The sequence below is a fragment of the Pseudomassariella vexata genome, assembly GCF_002105095.1.
Source record: "Pseudomassariella vexata strain CBS 129021 chromosome Unknown BCR38scaffold_11, whole genome shotgun sequence".
NCBI lineage: Eukaryota > Fungi > Ascomycota > Sordariomycetes > Amphisphaeriales > Pseudomassariaceae > Pseudomassariella > Pseudomassariella vexata.
The window spans coordinates 790,141-808,191 of NW_024467966.1; the positions used below are offsets into that span (position 1 = coordinate 790,141).

Here is an 18,051-nt window from a genome sequence, read left to right on the forward strand (position 1 = left end):
ATGGTATCATCGATGTTAGGGACAATGCTCGTGGGGAAGGGCAACGACGAGTCATCGATTCTGCTGTGGCTGCTACAGCTTAATGACAAGAACGAGGCTGAAGAAGGTATGTCCCGAGTGTGAGTGTAGGTCAGTTGATCTGGTTATATCCAACTCAAAATCTGTTGCCAAGATTGGTCAATCCCGTCGAGGCTAAATATCGACGATATCTTTGGTGCAGCTGGAGAGAAAGAACAACCCTTGCTGCGTTGGGCCCCCCACGATTCATGTGCGCATACATCATCAGTCGTGTGCAACATTGCATGTGTCGGCCTTATCTCGCCAAAAACTTCCGACTAATCTCGGAGTCTCATCAACGGGAAGTATATAAAGTTGATGATGGAACCGTATTACGTGCAGCTGTACCCACGTGTTGCACAGCGAGGCTAAGGGAATTGTGCTGCCGCACCGTGGACGCTGACATGTGGTTCTTGTGTCGAGTCGGGTACTTCGTGGTCGTGAGCGAGTTCAGCTCATGATGAGACATGGGGGGCGGGCCGGAGATAGCATGAGTAATGAATGCGAGAGCTGGCCTATTGAATGGCTCAGGCCCAACCTCGGCCAGGGCCCAGAGCAGCCGAGTTGTATTACTTCTGCAAGGGCTTCCCAGCGATGCTCGCATGCACATATGGGGTGGGAAAACGGCACTGACATATGCAGAACTACGGAAAATGTCCGTACCAAAAGGACTGGCTGTAATCAATTCGAATCCCTAAAAATAAATGACGAGGTTGAAACCTAGGCGTATTTTGAGTTCTGCCGCACAGCAAACTGCTGATTCGGATATGTCAAGGGATTCCGACGTTTGTGGAAAACGGTTGAGGTTGCAAATAAGTCGCCGCTAGAAGCTGCTGCGAAGAAGGGGTATGCCTACTATTACGCTAATGACAATATCGCGGCAAGGGCCCGAAGCACTTCTGCACTCTCCGGGGTATTTGGGTTTCTCCTCGTCGTCTTGTCGTAAGAGGCTGGATGAGCAGCACCACAAGGAGGCCGCCTTCGGGCCTGTGTATACTCGCCCTTCCACAGATTACTTACATTTTGCAGATGATGACGCTTGCAATCAGTTCAAGAACTTTGTCGAACAGCTCTGAAGTTGTTGCTGTCGAGCATGTTAACAAGGATACGGAGTACGAATAATCGGAGACCTGTCGCGCGACGTGGAGGTGGCCAAGACACGTTCAATCTCCAGGAAAACCGTGGTGCGCTACCATGGATGATGCTACGGATCACCGGTCCATTTCCGATCCCATCCCCAAAGGTGACTGGCAGGCTAATCACGCAGTCGCCGCTATTTCCGTTGATACGGTTGATACGGAGTAGATCGTAGAAACACGGAGAAAAAAATACGTCAGCTACTTAGGGGCCATGGTTAGCGCTCAAGTGACATGCACGAAAGAGCCCTCTACTTAACAAGGCACTGGACGATGCGATAACTCTCGTAGATTACATATCTGAAGAGACACAATGCCTTTTCTCATGTCGGACAATCACAAGATCTTTGATCGGTGGTAAGAATAACGGACTTGGTCAGAGCTCAAAAAGATGAGGTAAGGAAAAAAATACTCCATCGGCAAGTAAGTACTTGTAATCCTGGTTGGTACTTTGTGCACTAAAGCTTTTCAGGTAATAACTACTGCATCAAAGAAACGGCTGTAACAAAGAGGCTGCGGAGCCGCCCGCGCAGGCGGTCTTGCCAATTCATCAATGAGAAAGAAGCTCCGACCAAGTCTGGGGACTGTAGCCAGCCTTGTACGGAGTAGCGCAAGTAACCTCCGGAGATACTAATGTACACGGATTGGATGTGAAGCATCATCATCGTTACTGTCACTAGTGGGCAGACAGTGCACTTGCTGCAAACCACACCTCCAGGAAACGAGTATCTGATACCACGTGAGTGCCAGCTGCTGAATACCACCCTCTTTGACATCAGGGTCATTGATCCAAAAACTCCGGGGAATCAACCACACAGTACCTCGATTATTAGCAGTAAGGAGCCGTTACTTAAAGTCAATGCCGCCGGCGGCTAGTCTTCATTAGATTTTAAAATTATCCCCATTCAGATTATATTAACAGGTGCTGCCATGGATGGGCCATAGGTGTCTTCTCTCAGGACCAGTTGCAGTGCTAGTAATTGCATTCTAAGTACTGTCTACTTGACTTACTTCTCCACAAGTAACTCCCACCCACCTTCTCTTCCTCGTCAATGATCTCCACCTCGCGACCTCCTGCTGGGAAATTTCCCAATGAGAAAAAAAAACTGAGGGAGCTTTGTCATTTGATTGAAGGAGTCCACCACCATAATCACGACCAGCTACTTTTTTGTTGTTGTTCCCGCACAGCGTTGCGTCGCCGCCAGGGCCACCACTCCTCCCGTACGGATACTTCATACCCCATTTGGCCGGCTTGGTAGATCTACAAGGCCGCCGACTGCTGCTGCCACTCCGATAATTCCCTTTACTCGCAAATCTCAAATTTTTTACCCTCTCTCTTCCCTCCCGGTTTCCCCGTTGTCGCCTCCCTCCCCTCAAAAGGCTCACACACTTCCTCCCAAGTCACGGCCCGTCTTTTCCTGGCGCGTTGTGTGCTGCCGTCCCTTCTTTTCTTTTTTCCTGCCGTAGAAAGTGGGCTATTTTCCCGTCGCCAAACCCGTGTCTGAAACTATTTTGGTCTGAAGATTGTAATTCTTCTGGGCTTTGCTGGTAAGTCGCAACCGAGAGACAAAATTTCCAGTTTAAATTTTTTGCGTCTATTCCCCCAAAATCGCCTAGGCAAATCTGTATATCGCGCGTGCGCCCTTGACTCCAGAGAAAAGCGTGTGCGGGAGGACCGTTTTTTCTCGGCTTCTTGGATCTATCCAAGAAAACACAATTTCTGCAAAGCATAGAGAAGCACGCCTCGTACCAGCCAGTATTTGTGCCTTGACTCGCTTCTCCACTGATTTCCGTCCATCCGCCCAAATCGGCCATCCCGCATTTGCTGCACCTCAAGATCTTCCTCACATGTTCTTATCACCACATCCCGAGCACGGCTAACATTCCATTCGATGCAAAAGGGGTCCGAACTAGACGGCAAATAGGACTCCTCCACCACGCGGAGATCCTTCCTCACGATCACGTCCCAGTCGGCGGTACGCGTCGTGACTGCAACTTGAGCCACCCAAGTTCACCTCGCGTCGAACGATCAAGGACAGCAAATAGGACACGATGTCGCAATACTATGGAGAATCGCAATGGCCCGGCGCTGGTGCTGGTCAGCCCACCTGGGACCACCAAACTCCTCCACCTGCCCGGTCTGGTGAGTCGAGGAACTCTTGTTCGTGTAGTAGAGATGAAGAATCCATCAATTGACTTCAAGTGCGCAGGCGCCAGCTCGGCCATTCCTCGCGAGGAGCCGGCTGCTTTCACACAACAAATAGAGGGTACGTTCCCTCCCAGGGCCGTCTCGTGTGCACGAACTCGACCTGGGAAAGGATATTATGGGAACCAGTAGGCTAACACAAGACTTGCAGAGGTCGATCGCGCCATAGACAACCTGGTTAAGAGCGGCAAGATGTTTGGCATGTCCGGGCGCCGTGAGTTGCCCCCCTTCCAGCACCGACGGGCGACTCCTTCGATGGGACGACGAAACCACAATGGAGGAGGACGCGCGCGTCTGTATTAGGAGTGTAGTCATGGCTTGGCTAACGGGAAATGCAGACGGCCGAGCCCCTTCAGGACCGCCCGCCCCGCGATCTCACTCTGTGACCGAGTTCGGTGATGCGCGCGTTGGTCACCAAGGCGGACCTGGCCCTGGACCTGGACCTGCGTCTGGACCAGGTCTGCAGAACTTCTATGCGAACCAACGACACCAGACGTCGCGCGGATCCAACGAGGCGGAGCAGATGATGCAGGCGAAGCGGAGAATGGCAGCTCAGCGGGAGCGAGAGCTGCGAAACTACCATCAAGAGCAGCAATACAACCGAAGTAGGCCGCCCTCTTCTGTATAGCACCAGACTCCTATCACAAATGAAAAAATTGGAGCCAACATGTCCCATATCTGTCCACTCGGGCTCTACATGTCTGGCATTGCCTTTTCCGTTGAACTCGCGTAAACCACCTGGGGCCCATGCTACCTATCTTACCCATCTACCTAGCACACGAACACCCATGCACACATATACACAAACACGGCCACTTCCTATACTCTGGGCGAGTACAAACACCTGGCTAACATTGACTATAGCCGTCCTCGCTGAGATGTCCTACCCCGGTACAAAGCCCGACCGCGCTCTGAGTCCCGGCAGCATGTCTGAGGATGATCGCCGCGACCTGATTGCGCGTCAGCGCAGCGCATTGTACGGCGACACCTCTTCTGGGGAGAACGGCGGCTTCGGCGATGAAAACGGCGCTCCTCGCTCCGGTGCGCCCGGACTCTCCACGGGACCGTCCAGCCATCGAGGCCACTCACCTCTTGCGTACGACTACTCGCGAGGAGCACCGGAGGGTGTTGCGCCGGCTCGCGACGGCCAAGGATCACGTGCTGGCAGCAATGCGAGCCCCCAGTCTAACCCGTCCAACAGCAAAGGTCCCTTTGATAATACAATCCAGCAAGCTAGCTGCACCAGTAACTCGTCGCCTAGCGGCTCCCCTCCTCGACAGGGCAATGCTTCTAACCAGACAGGTAACAACACTGTTGCACCGATCGGTACTCGTCCTGCCGGCGCGGCCCAGCCTACAAATCCTGCTCTGAACAAACGATCGACTACGCCTCTGCCTTCTCCGCTGAGCCACGGCTACACTGCTTCGGGCAATGGTACCGGCAACGTAGAAGAGAACAACCCGGCTCCTGGCGCCCCGCCAAACCCGTCTAGTGCCACTCCCGACGGCTACAACGGTTGGGGTAACCGCCCTGGCGTGTGGGGCAAGCAGACGTCCGGATTGGGAGTCCAGGCCAGTGTTTGGGGTTAACATATTAACGAACACACCGGAAGTGAGCCCGCTTTTGAGTACGAAAGCCAAGAGAACATTGGGGAGATGAGGACCGCTTCAGATTAGATGTCAGCGGAAACAGAGGTTTATAGGTTGGTGGCCTCTAAGCGGCCAGGGAATGCGTATCCAGCATCAGCATGAGGTGTTTGGGGCCTTTTACGACACGGAAACACGGAAACACGGATTGGGCTAGGTTGGGTGAAATGTTCGTTGTTTTGGAGTTTTTGTTTTCAACCGATTGTGCACCTTCACGTCATCTCAATCTCGGTCACACTTCTCGCAAAATTGATATATAAGAGCTTGCAAGTTCGGAAAAAAACAAGACAAAGCAGGTAGGGATGATGAAAAAGGGCCAATACTTTCTCAGTTGGGTTCAGTACGGCAAGGGCATCAGGGAGGGTGTTTGCACCGTGGTTTGTCGGTTTGGTTGGGTATCGTGCGGAATGGAGTTGTGCATTATAATGCACTGCAAAAAAGGGAGTTTTGTTGTTAGTAATGCAATAGGGGGTTATGTGTGAGCACAGCATATGGTGTGGGGAGTATTCGCATTTGGAGTTGGTCAGTGGGCTTTTGACAAATTGGAAGTCTTCCTTTTCCCGATGTATTGGTGTGACTGTGTCAACGAAGATAAACGAGCTAGGCGCTGAGCAGGCAAGTTGTGACCGGGTCTCATTTATTCTCGGGATGTTTTGGGTTGTCGGTTTACCTGACGATGGACATTCGTCTTCCAGAAGATCCAGCAATCTGTTCAATACGCTACCTCGACGCTGAAGCCCAGTTGCCCTTTCTTACTTGCTCCAATACATATGCCTATATCTATGTGCATCGGTATGTTCCTGTTAGAACTAATGTATTAGTTAAATCTAGGCACCATGCGATGCCCCCAAGTGATTGGGGCTTGCCTAAATGCATCTATCATCATGCGAGACTACCATGATGATTTCTTTTAACCTTGCAAGTCATAAGAACTTATAAGTCGTTTGTTGCCTTAAATAAGCTTAGTTAGGAACCAGTGCGCACTGCGCTACCCGTTTCATGGGCCTCGACTATTTATTATGCTAGGCACCCAGAATCGTGAGTGATGACTCGGGCTGAATTATGCTAGATGGATAGCCAAGAATCAGTACTACATATACCCCGCGCAGATATTGATTGTCCTTAGTTAATACAAGTGGCAGTGACTCGCAGCTTGGCCCCTCTATTCACATTACTCTACGTCAGCTTTTTACATAAGTCCTTACTTGCGAATGCCTCCCCTCTGTGGCGAGCGAAGGCCGGGGCTAATCAACCATACGCTTCTGTTCCGTGACTTACTTGATACCGTCTTGTGATATACCTATGTATCTTCGTCCATAAAGAGCCAATCTACTTAGTACCTGCACAGGCCTACCAAGTTCTAGGACACCTGATGCATACCACAGAAATGCATCAATGGTCCATTTGCGAACTAGCGAGGTGTCTCCCATCCTGCTACCCGAATGACTTTTACGCCACTCTTCCGTTTGCCTGAGGACGTAATATCCGTATATAGTACGTTAGGAATACTTGCACATATATGCGCCAACCAAACTGTCCCAGCGGCTTCAAGTTTGGTGAGGAGACAACATCTAGTGAGCTTGTTGCCTTGTTGAATATACTAAATAATAAGTCCAAGCCATTTGGGTCTTCTGCACCGACGTTTGAGCTCCAGAAATCGAAGAGATACACAGAGATGAACAGTGTATTTGTATATCTAGCGCTCTCGAGTGATCAAACCATGTATAGGCAGTGCTCGAGAGCCTTTTTTCTAGCAATGGAGAGAGAAAGAGAAAAGACAAAAACCGGACACCAATACTTCGCACAAACGTATTTGCGTTCGTGTTCCAATATGATATTAGGTACCTCAGCTTTTCATTCCCGCTACGACAAGCTGGTTGAACAAACTGACTACCCTATGAACGAAACCGGAGAAAGACTCGGGTTGTCCCTTTCCAGACTCCAAGTAACATTTCCTGACATACGAGAGTTGCGGTAGAGGAGAACAGGGTTTAGGGGCATCTCATATAAGGCTGAGATGACTCTCGGGACTCAAGAAATTCCAACTGTTACCCGAGAAATAATATTTTACAGCACATAGTCATGAATGTCCGATGGCGGGATATTACTTATGTTACGTCTCCAATGTTACTCTTGCACTTCCCATCCTACGACCAGCTTCTGAGAGGTCTTCAAATATATGCCCAAAGGCTAGTGTGAAGCTGCGTGCTGCACAGAAGAGGGACGCTTCTGTTCGTCTTCAGTGGAATACCTCCTAGCATGGAATAGGCTGCATGTTTTGCCCCTTAGTAGCCCTAAACGATGCCTTGGTGGGCTAACTAGCTATATCGCCTCATTGAACGAGAAAATATGGAACAGCCACACCAGGCTAGAGATGAGACGGGAATACAATAAGTAATATGTTGCAAGAATCACTGGCTTCAAGCTTAGATATGGTGCTTAGTACTAACAATATCGGGTCGCAACACTACATAGAACAATGAAGCAGGGAACACAGTAAATACATCTAGCGTGTATTCAAATACTCATATATCCAGATGATGGACTCGGCATGAAGCCAAGTCAATCCTCACGCAAATATCAACGAGAAAACATTGCTAATCAACCAAAAATACCTCACATAAGTGCTAGAATGCTGTACAGTGCAGCCAATCATTATTTACCGGAGACCTAAGGCGGTAGCGGCAGCATCCAAATCCATGACATCGTCAGCCCGTAGTGCTTTGGTAGCCAACAAGACAGTTCCTCGTCCGTCAACGGCAAACAAACCAGCCTGCTGCCACTTATTCCCCATGACTGTACTAGGACCATCAGTTGACTCTGCCGGGCCAACGACGGCGCCCTTGCCAGCTTGCGAAGGTGGCACCACGGGACTGAAACTGCCGGTCCTCTGTATGGAATCAGCCACCTTTATGCCCAACCAACCCTTCTCCTTCCAACCCTGCACTTGAGTCGTAGGGTTGAACATGGACCAGACGGTACCGAGCCCCAGGCCCCAGGCAGCGTAGATAACGCGGTCTTCATCGATAACGACCTCGACGTTCCACGCACCCCCCAGCAGATCCATCCACTTGCGCGTCGCCTCCTTAGAAGAGTGGGATACAGCGATACACGTCACCTTTCCCTGATGACGGTTGGCGAGCGTTCGAAGGGCGAGAAAGGTCTTTTGGGCAACTAAGGGCTCACGACCGAGTCAGTGGAGATTTGGTAGAGCACAGCATAGGAGGGGAGAGCATAACTCACAAGCACAGCCGACGCAGCGGAGGAAAACCACAATGACAGGCTTTCCATTGCCGAATGACAGTTGCCGGTCCCGGTCGAGAGGTGCCAGATCCCCGACCTTGGGGCATTCGGCGATTGGTATCGGGGGTGGTGGTGGCGAAAGCCATGCTTGTGCCGTCAATGGTAGCTTCTTTGTGCTTATCCATGCGGGCCATCCCACTGAGGACTCCTGCTCATCAAGACCAGCTTTGGTGCCCTTGGGTGGCTTTGCCTCTGAAGAGAAGTCAAATGTGTCGCTCTTGATGCCAGCCTTCCGCAGTGCGAGCTTTGTTGTCAGACTCGAGAACATATTGGGTGTTTGCCTAACCTGGATACAATATCGCAACAAGTTGGCTAGCGAGCAGCAGGCTTTAGGTAGTAGATGGGCCTTTGAGCTGTCTAAAAGGAACGTCAATACACATGGGGAAAGACTAAGTCTCGAATTGCGGAACTGCCAAACACAAAAGTGAGCCGACGCAGAAGTACATACTGGAAACATAAGTCGATCATGATGGGAAACGCCGACAAACCCATGTAGCGCGAGGCTGCGGGAGCTCCTTGACACAGGGGTTGTCGCGAAGTACTCCGTTCTCCGTAGCTCGGATCCCGGGGCTCATTCCTGCGTGGGACCCCTGATGACAAGGGGTTCTAGACGGCGAGGCTGATGATGCCAAGCATGAACTACCTTCATAGAGCTAGCCTACCGATTGGCCAATAAAAACTAAGGGTCTTTTTGCGGGGTGGCCAATATTTCAGCCCCGCGTTGGGGACATGTATTTGATTCTGTTCCTTTGAAGACTAGACATGATCCATCTGCCTCCACGCTAAATGTCCTAATGACGATAGGCAAGAATCGCATCAGCTGGTTCCCCGCCCTTTCCCCAAGCATGTCGAATGACTTCTGCATGCACTAGAGGACAGTATGGCTTCCGGTCGAAAACCATTTCCTGTGAGACCAACAGCCCAGAAATGAGATGGAGCAGATGCTAACCTTGCCAACGTAAATGAGCCATTGGGCCTTAGGCAGTACCAATAATTCCCTCGAAGCAAGTTGAGAGAAGGTGAAGTAAATGGGAAGATCGGGCTTGGAGTCCAATTTCCGGCACTGTCTTCGATTAGGACGACGAGGAGGACGCATTTGTAGTACTCGATACTGTAACCAACGAGCTAACAAAGCCGCGGTCAACTGAGCTAGACCGAGCCGAAAGCTAGCAATCAACAAGCGCCGCAGAAGCCTTTCCATCGAGCAAGGATGCCCCAGGTGTTTAATATGGAGGCTCGGGAGCCGTCTTCTCGATTGGATGTTTGTCGGTATTGCCCAGAATGAACTGTACGAAGCTGGGCAACATGGGGAGACGCAACGTGTACATGCTAGTGGACGAAGACTTACTAGTGTGTAGGGGGCTTTGAGTGAATGGCCGGTGATGAGTATGCCAGTTAGTCATGCTTAACCGTTGGCAATATATCCTCTATGCCATAGTTTCGTCATGAATACCACTACCCGCCGCATCAATGACTTCTCACAGAGAATGCAGCGCAGCAGAATTAGGGCCACCTATGTTGACTTTGAACAACAGAAGTGGCGTGTTTATTACTGGTGCCTTCACTGAAACTGTTTTATTGTTGAACCATTCTACAGTCAGCCGGCTAATGCAGAAATCTTCCACAGCTACCCACCTGGTTTTTGGTCCATGTATTGTAACAATCTTCTTGAGGTATGGCTTAGCTTGAAGACTGCAGTATGACCCTGTGGTACGCGGCTCTGCAAGCATTCAAATTTGAATATATTTGCCAGTGCCCTGGGTCTGTTTTGGTAGTTTGCCTGCTTGGCAATCAGATGGTTGTGCAACATGGGATTGAGAAGAGCTGATCCAGAACGTTGACAGGAAACACGATCCATGCCCACGTTCGGTCTAGTATCAACCGCGGCTAGGTGGTTGTGCCCAGAGTCTTGCATAGCACTATCCATGACTTCGCCTCAACAAGGAGCAGAGTTGCTCTATTTCTTGGCCTCGAAGTCAGCCTGTTTTTGAGGGAGTCAAATCTTGCTGCTGACAATGTTCGCATTTGTCACTTGAGAGGGATTTTAACTGAATATGTCATGTCAAGGCTATGTCTTAGCGGACAAAGTAGCTGCCTTTGATCGCCAATAAGATTCGGCATCTCGGCCTCACGGTAGGCTACACGACGAGTGAAGGGTAGGGTGCAGCTGTCGTTTCGATACGACCCGCTAAGCTGGAAACTCTTCCAGTGGTGTAGGCGAAGAGACAACTTCTGTGGTAGCGTTAGATTGCTTAGGTGTGCTGAATCTTACTGTCTTACAGGACGTGGGGACGCATCAATTCGGACCTTGCTTATTCTCGATAGATCCAGGCAGCTGAAAAATCAATCGGCCAACAATATCAGTATTTCCGCAATCTCGCTCTCGAGTTTCTTGGAATCCTATTTATTGTTCGAAGCTAATACGAGTAAGTTGGTGAGACTGACTATGATGTGTCAAGGCTAGTAGACCAGGAGGATGTGTACCACAACGAAGCGGCATGGGGTGAATATCCTGGCCCTAAATAGAAGTCGGGATCTGCAGGTCATGCTCACATATCTGACGCGCCTTCAGCCTTGCCCAAACTTCGGAATGCAGATGAACGAGTGATATCAACATTGACCCATGATTCTATGATTAGTTGCGAGTGTTGGTTCGTCCAACGACTAATACTGGTATTTGAGGCTGGTTGGTTCGAAAGCCTATCGGTTCGGCGCCGCTATACAGATCTGTTGTCTGCAGGTTCAAATTTCGTACCATGGTGCATCAACAGGCAAGGCAGGCTATTTGACGGTGCCGGAAGTGGTCTGTCTCGTTACGGCTGCCCGCCGCGGTACCAAAGTCGCCCCAAACCCGCCCCAAACCAGCCAGGTAGACTCGATGCCATTGTGGCACTTCCAGTTGATCTGCGTCCGATCAAGGTTGGCTGCATTAAGGGCGGCCTCAGCATGATGAATCTAGACAGTACCTACCTGAGTAGGTAAAGAAAATGAGTGCAGTGCGTGTGTAATCAATATACGTCTTACACCTCGGGTACGTACCCGTTTGGTAGTGAACAGCAAGTACTCTAAGCATGTAGGCAAGCGAGTACTTTTAGAGCGAAGCGACTTAAACATTGGAGTGACAGAGAGACATCAACGAGTGAAGCATTCATATTGCGCTCAACCTCAAGCATCTAGATGAGGGCAACGTTGATTGAAACAAAACAGCCAACTGCCCTGGCAGCCTGGGGTACCTTGGCCTCCCGGCACTGTAGTGCGAACATTGGATGCCGCAAAGTCCAGGAACCTTTCGGGCAAGCGCGGGCTGGCCAATCGCTCCTCCTTTTCCATTTCCTTGTTGAAACATTACCGTCGGATTCTTTCAACATCTCGTGATGAGCTCATAGCATGGTGCCTCCTCTAATAAGCAGTTGGCAAGCCTGGAATTGTGCAGATTGGTTCTAGTCCCTGAAGCCGCCCTCAAGGGTGAGATGTCAGTTGAAACTAAGTTTCCGACCCTGTTTTGTGGCGTACTCGTAACTCCAGGGCTTCGGGAGACTGTGCTCAATAAGAAGGCACGAGCTACTTTGAGCGACAAAAAGGACGGGCAAGGACGGGGCAGACCATGGTGGTGGCAGCGAGGCGCTCTATGTCAATACTTGGAGAAATTTAGAATGCTTAAAAATCCTGCTCCTGTGAGACTCTGCATTGCAGTCGGAACCTCAGGCTTGCAAGTTGTGGTGTTGGAATCGCCATGTGTCCCTCAGGAAATAGTGCACAAACATACCTGAGTAGTATGGGTAATTAACAACTGTGGCCTAATTTGCATAACCTGCGGGTGAGGAGTACTGGTTACTGTTCAATCTACCAAGTAAAATGGGGTGGGGTCGCCCTTATACAGTGTACATGGAGTCGTTTCCAAATATCCTCATTGACTCAACAATGGGCTCCTTCACCTTTTTGGGTTTAGGTCCTTCATCTGTCACAGTGCCAAAGTCGTTCGATTTGCACGGGCTTAATGCGGGCTTGCAGTGCGAACACTACCCACTACTACCAGACACGCCTGTATGGGGTAGTCTGGCTGGCGGTTTGCCTTGAAAGCGAAGCAGGAGGGAAGTACGAGACGCTTGACCCTTCAATCACTTTTTGCCAATCTTTATCTAGAACTTGACTCGACCTCAGAACGCCGCACCTTCTCACTCAGCCGACGACTGCTGTCTCTTGCATTTCCATACCCAGCTCAGCTTCCTCAACTTGCGATACCCGGCTATATTCACACGTCGACCCGTGTGATTTTGTTCAATCGTTTCCCCTCTCTCTACTCTATTCGTTCCCTTTCTTCTTGTCTTTTGCCCAGCTGCAACACTAGCCTGTCCCTGATGCAGCTGGTTTGAGTCTGACGCTCTCTGTAGTTCGCCTCCCGTGACAGAGACATTCCATACCTTTCTATATCGATACACGCTGTGTTCGTGTGTGTGTATGTGTGTTTGCGCGAGCGCGAGAAAGAGACAAAGCTGCCCAGTTCAGTCGCGTCTAGTTAGAGTTGGTACCTCTGCGACTCCTCCACCGTGCCGATTTCTCTGACGATCACTAGCACTCCGGTTTCCATTGTCCACCCGCTCACTCGATTACCAACGACAGAAACCACGACTCCGCACAATTACCACCACTTTGCTGCCTCGGGCCCAACAACAGCACTTCGCCAGCCCCAACACACTCTTGTCCGCTTTGTTCAGAAGACACTGGGATCACGAGCTGACAATTGCTTGCTGATTGACCTTCGCGTATCTCCTTTTGTGGTCGGCCATATTTCATGGACGCCAGGCCAACTGCAGCCGACTCAAAACATCATTACCACCCACCACTCTGGAGCCGCTCGACATCAAGTCCAGCAGTTCCACGACTGAGCATCACTGCAGTGTCTGCCAAAGCCGAGCCCTCGCATTCGCCGTTTCCTACACGCATCGATCTAGTTCCTATACTGTTCCCACAGCAGTCCTCCCTGTACCAGGCTCAGCTCCTCCAGTACAACAAGCTCATTGCGCCGGGACGAGGACGCGGTGGGGTTTTGCAAACTACTCCATTGCCGCCGCTGTTGACAACCCCGAACGTCCACACTGGACTGCGATCCCGCTCGTCGCCAAAGGTGTCGAACAAGGACTCTTCACGTGCTAAGCCTGGCACTCAGAATTGCCATGGGAATAGAGGCACTCAGAACACCAACAAAGCCGATCGTGCGCTTATAACAGGAGCTGGAAAGGAACCCGCCTCCTCTTCTAAGATGCCGCCCAAGATGCCGATTTCGAAGAAGACAGCAATGGACCTCCCGCATCCGTTGCCCTCGAGACCAGCGGCAGTCACGATGTCACCTGCAAATCTCACGGCAATTCCTCCCCAAACCCATTCGAATTCTGTCCCTTCAACGCCACACCAACGCGCCAGGAAATTCTCTTTTGAATCGAGAGAGCCTTCGCCGAACGCGAACCAAAGCCACTCACCCCGGTCCGCATATTCCGAGACAAACAGCAACCTGCCGTCTTTGAGGCCACTCCCACCTAGGAATGGCGGTTGCCAATTTGAGACGGTGCCCGAGCGGTCGCGCCGCAGGATGCCGTACAGTTTGGGAAGCGACCGACTGGAGAAGTTAGATCTGACCAAGATAAAGAGCAAGCTGTCAGATGACGACGAGAGGAACCTCACTGCAGACATGCGCGAGCTGTATGATCGACTGAAGCCCACCAATGCGGTTGAAGCGAATCGCCAGAGGCTAGTCCAAAAGCTTGAGAAACTCCTGAACGATACTTGGCCGGGTCATGACATATGTGTTCACTTATTTGGGTCGTCGGGAAACCTACTCTGCTCAGACGACTCGGATGGTTCGTTGCTACCACCGGACGCTCTTAAAACCATATAGCTAACTACAAGCAGTTGATATATGTATCACAACTCCATGGAAGGAACTTGAGGGCGTCTGCATGCTCGCAGACCTCTTAGCCAAGCGTATGCCCACCCCACCACCAACGCCCCTCAACGCCCGTCGCTGATTCGATGTGCTGACACAATTTACTAGATGGCATGGAGAAGGTTGTATGCGTCTCATCCGCGAAAGTTCCCATTGTCAAGATATGGGATCCTGAGCTGGGCTTGGCATGCGACATGAATGTCAACAACACCCTGGCGTTGGAGAATACGCGTATGATACGGACATATGTGGAGATTGATGAGAGAGTAAGGCCGTTGGCAATGATCATCAAATACTGGACTCGGAGGCGAATTGTCAATGACGCGGGTAAGTTGCTTCTTAGATATCGATTTCGGGCAAGTCTAATATCCATCTCTAGCCTTCGGCGGTACTTTGAGCTCGTACACGTGGATCTGCATGATCATCGCATTTCTTCAGCTACGACAGCCCCCAATTGTGCCAGCTCTGCACCAACGACCTCATCAAAAGACGACCAAGAAGGACGAAGGTATCACTGCTTTTGCTGATGACATAACCAAACTAAGGGGATTTGGCGAGAAGAACACGTCTACACTGGGAGAATTGCTTTTCCAGTTCTTCCGCTTCTACGCACATGAGTTTGACTATGCCGAGGCCGCTTTGTCTATCCGTTTAGGCAAGCTCATGAAGAAGACGGAGAGGAGGCATTGGCACCTGGCTATTAACAACCAGCTCTGTGTTGAGGAGCCATTCAACACGATGCGAAATCTTGGAAACACAGTTGACGACACGTCTTTCCGGGGCATTCACCTGGAATTACGCCGTGCATTCGAGCTCATATCGGAAGGCAAACTTGCAGACTGCTGTGAGCAATACGTGTTTCCCAAGGAGGAAGAAAGGATATGGCAGAAACCAGCACAAGCACCTCGACCAGCCCTGATACGAAGCGCGTCGCAGCAACACAATCGTGGCGGTCGAGGTGCCAATCTTAGGGGAGGCAACCGGCAGCAGGGCCAGTATCGAAACAGCAATCACGGCAACAACCGGAGAGCATCATCTAGTACGAACTATGAGCCTAACCCAAGCTCAAACAACGCCATGTATTTCCAGGGATACCCATTCATGACATCGCAGGATGGTATTTACATGCAGCCGGAAGTGGTGGCACAGACACTATCTGCGCTACAGCTTCAAGAGAACAACCTAAGGTTTTTGCAGTACACGCAAAATCAAGCTCTCGCGCAACAACAAGCTCTCGCGCATGCGCAGAGGATGCAGGGGACCGCTTCTCAAGCGCACTCGTCAACCGAGCGCTCTAGGACAAACTCGTTCGACAACCCGCCTCTGACGGCACCTCTCCGGCCAGATATGTTCTACTACCCATTGCAGTATCACCAGAACCAGGCATATTATACTCATCCTGGGCTTACCACGTATCCCTCGTCGCCGTCAAGCCAACAAGCTGCGGATCAACGTCGCAGTTCCCATCGGTCTACAACCATCAGCGACGTCAGCGCTGTGCTGTCTGGAAGTTCCTTGAGGTCTCAGTCGCAACCTGCTTCTCGGCCCATCCCGGTAATGCAACCTAATGGCACTTTCTCCGAAGCGGACCATCGAATAAACGGCGTGGCAAACATCCCTGCGCGGCATGTCAATGGCATCCCAATCCCCAGTTTCATTCCTGATGAAGGCAACGACAGTGAGCATGAGCCAACCGCGACGCACACACCACCATCGGAGGAGAGGTATCCTGGCTCTTATCTGGATGCGTACAGCCCCGGACGACGTGCTCGCGCAGCGGTGAACGGACTACCTGCTTTTGGGGACATAGGGCCACAAGGTTCAGGTCAGGGCAGACGTCGCCTATCTTCGGATCAGTTTCCCCAGTCGGTGCTTGATAGAATCAAACGGACATCACGCTCTCCGTCTCCCTTGGGTCACAACAGGGCTTACTCGGTAGGCACCAATTCGGCACCCCTGGCATCAGCTCCCTTCCCTCCCGCGGGGGATCGGCCGGTGCAGGACATGAAGCCCCTTGTCGTGAATGGATCAGTCTCCAAGCCCTCCAATGCAAGCTCGGCCCGTCATTCCTTGGCAAGCGAAGAATCGGCAACAGAGGAATTAGTTTACGACAACCCGCTTCGTATCAGCCAGCGACCGAATGCCTACGGTTCTCGAGTCGATGCCCTGCCAACCTACTCCCCTGCGCCCGCGCAGCCGGAGTACAACATGAGCCCCGACCGGCCATTGGTCGTGAACGGTACCACAAGCACTCATGCCCATGCGCCATCTCAACCTGGCCCCCAATTCACGAATGACGTTATTACCATGACCCCCAATGGGAATCTCAGCGTCTCACATTTCTCACCGTTGACTCCTGAATCTGCCGCACAATTTTCACCGGCCATGTTCTCAGGATTCATTGCACGTCAATCGCAAAGCCCGCTGATCGCTCAACTCGACCTTGCCATGGGTGATCGGGTGCAAACCAATGATCTGCAACACCTGTCACCTGTATATGAGACACGAACACCTTCACCAACTGCGACACGAAAATTTGAGCTGCCCATGAATCAAAATCGGATGCAACCCAACGTGCCTGGACAAGGTAAAGATGCGAAGGAGAGTTCTCCGAAGACAAAACAAAAGTCACCGGTGGATACACCTTCTCCCAGGAATGAAGCCGCATCTCTACCTCTCAGCAATCCACGACTCAACGGACTTAGTCGAGAAAATGGCCACGTCAAGGGCACGAAGAACGAGAGCGAACATGCTAGTGGGTGGCAGAAGATACCCAAAGGTCGAAAGAAAGGGCCAGACGGGAAAGGGAAGAATGATGCGTATTCGCAAGGCGAGTCGATGCCAAAGAACGACCTCGAGAGGAAAGGAGGTTAGAGACCAAGCGATGGCGTCTTTCTTCTTCGACTACTTCGATCACGTTCAAGCGTGTCTGGCACCGTGTTTCCCGCCGAAGGACTCGAACATCGACCTAATTAACAAATATGGTTGCCGACAGCATCCAACATTCAACACAAGGGCGGGCTTTGATCCTTCGAGGGTCGCTTCCATTTCTTGGATATGACCCTACGGACAAGCTTGACAGTTCTCTCGGTTGAAATCTCGTATTGGGCATTTCCTTTGCAATATTGGACAATCGTTGGAAGGCCCTGGTTACTTTTGATGCAATGCACCACAATTGTTGAGAGGCGTGGGGCTGTGAAACACGCAAATGGATGGTTAAGTTTATCGAAAAAGGGGCCATTTTCGGACGAAAGTGAGCTACGGCAGTCAAGTACAATTCGGTGTCATCGCCAGCACATGCCCAGAAAAGATCTACGTGGTATAACTACGGCTCGGGATGTTGCTGCTGCATGTCTGCTATTCCCAAACCGAATCAGGGCGGCAATGGTGACCAGATATCCTATAAACGGGATACCATACTACAGTCGGGCGCAAGCTATGGCAAAAGGGTCGGATTGGCATTTATGGTTATGCACTGGGAAAAGGTTTCAACACTAATTGGCACGAGGCAGTCGTAACGAGTTTCGAATATGTATGAAAGATGGCGTGCTGAGTTCCGCTTAAGGTGTTGGTGCGTTGGGTTTGCCCAAAGGAGTTAAGAGAAGACAGCAAGGGGTCATGAATGAAGTTGCATGGCTTATATACATATATATATGTCATATCATGGAGTGTCTAGGTCCCCAAACCGCGGCATATCCACAGGGAAAAGATGGCGACGCAGGAAGGCAAAGTCATCCTTTTGTGGATAGATGGTCTCCAGTG

The 18,051-nt window shown here is 51.0% G+C and overlaps 5 protein-coding genes across 5 annotated transcripts; 2 read left to right on the forward strand and 3 right to left on the reverse strand.

Annotated features, from left to right (window-relative positions):
• Window positions 1–328: 328 nt before the first annotated feature.
• On the reverse strand, window positions 329–665 carry BCR38DRAFT_442239 (uncharacterized protein). The gene has a single exon (XM_040860799.1). It carries the CDS (start codon window positions 659–661, stop codon window positions 353–355), a length of 309 nt encoding a protein of 102 aa, XP_040712928.1. The 5' UTR covers window positions 662–665; the 3' UTR covers window positions 329–352.
• A 2,462-nt stretch (window positions 666–3,127) lies between these two features.
• Window positions 3,128–5,123, forward strand: BCR38DRAFT_44961 (uncharacterized protein). Its single transcript, XM_040861299.1, has 5 exons — window positions 3,128–3,336; window positions 3,404–3,460; window positions 3,551–3,613; window positions 3,738–4,004; window positions 4,264–5,123. Exons 1-5 carry the CDS (start codon window positions 3,246–3,248, stop codon window positions 4,986–4,988), a joined length of 1,203 nt encoding a protein of 400 aa, XP_040712929.1. The 5' UTR covers window positions 3,128–3,245; the 3' UTR covers window positions 4,989–5,123.
• A 2,411-nt stretch (window positions 5,124–7,534) lies between these two features.
• BCR38DRAFT_442245 (uncharacterized protein) lies at window positions 7,535–9,089 on the reverse strand. Its single transcript, XM_040860800.1, has 3 exons — window positions 8,797–9,089; window positions 8,289–8,705; window positions 7,535–8,219 (listed from the first exon to the last, which is right to left on the reverse strand). The coding sequence occupies exons 2-3, from the start codon at window positions 8,614–8,616 to the stop codon at window positions 7,705–7,707; spliced, it is 843 nt and encodes a 280-aa protein (XP_040712930.1). The 5' UTR covers window positions 8,617–8,705; window positions 8,797–9,089; the 3' UTR covers window positions 7,535–7,704.
• On the reverse strand, window positions 9,068–9,962 carry BCR38DRAFT_442249 (uncharacterized protein). The gene is made up of 2 exons (XM_040860801.1): window positions 9,316–9,962; window positions 9,068–9,255 (listed from the first exon to the last, which is right to left on the reverse strand). The coding sequence occupies exons 1-2, from the start codon at window positions 9,547–9,549 to the stop codon at window positions 9,217–9,219; spliced, it is 273 nt and encodes a 90-aa protein (XP_040712931.1). The 5' UTR covers window positions 9,550–9,962; the 3' UTR covers window positions 9,068–9,216.
• A 3,178-nt stretch (window positions 9,963–13,140) lies between these two features.
• BCR38DRAFT_459715 (uncharacterized protein) lies at window positions 13,141–17,163 on the forward strand (the record flags this gene model as incomplete). Its single annotated transcript, XM_040862325.1, has 4 exons — window positions 13,141–14,203; window positions 14,256–14,327; window positions 14,398–14,616; window positions 14,669–17,163. 4 exons carry the CDS (start codon window positions 13,141–13,143, stop codon window positions 17,161–17,163), a joined length of 3,849 nt encoding a protein of 1,282 aa, XP_040712932.1.
• Window positions 17,164–18,051: the final 888 nt, after the last annotated feature.

Excerpts from the sequence above, each read along its gene's own strand:
- BCR38DRAFT_442245 (XM_040860800.1), bottom strand. The coding sequence starts at position 8,616 with ATGTTCTCGAGTCTGACAACAAAGCTCGCACTGCGGAAGGCTGGCATC. Across the intron at positions 8,220-8,288 it reads CCGCTGCGTCGGCTGTGCTT|TTGCCCAAAAGACCTTTCTC; the intron begins GTGAGTTATGCT and ends GTGAGCCCTTAG.
- BCR38DRAFT_442239 (XM_040860799.1), bottom strand. The coding sequence starts at position 661 with ATGCGAGCATCGCTGGGAAGCCCTTGCAGAAGTAATACAACTCGGCTG.
- BCR38DRAFT_442249 (XM_040860801.1), bottom strand. The coding sequence starts at position 9,549 with ATGGAAAGGCTTCTGCGGCGCTTGTTGATTGCTAGCTTTCGGCTCGGT. Across the intron at positions 9,256-9,315 it reads TACTGCCTAAGGCCCAATGG|AGGAAATGGTTTTCGACCGG; the intron begins CTCATTTACGTT and ends TGTTGGTCTCAC.
- BCR38DRAFT_44961 (XM_040861299.1), top strand. The coding sequence starts at position 3,246 with ATGTCGCAATACTATGGAGAATCGCAATGGCCCGGCGCTGGTGCTGGT. Across the intron at positions 3,337-3,403 it reads TCCTCCACCTGCCCGGTCTG|GCGCCAGCTCGGCCATTCCT; the intron begins GTGAGTCGAGGA and ends TCAAGTGCGCAG. Across the intron at positions 3,614-3,737 it reads GTTTGGCATGTCCGGGCGCC|ACGGCCGAGCCCCTTCAGGA; the intron begins GTGAGTTGCCCC and ends CGGGAAATGCAG.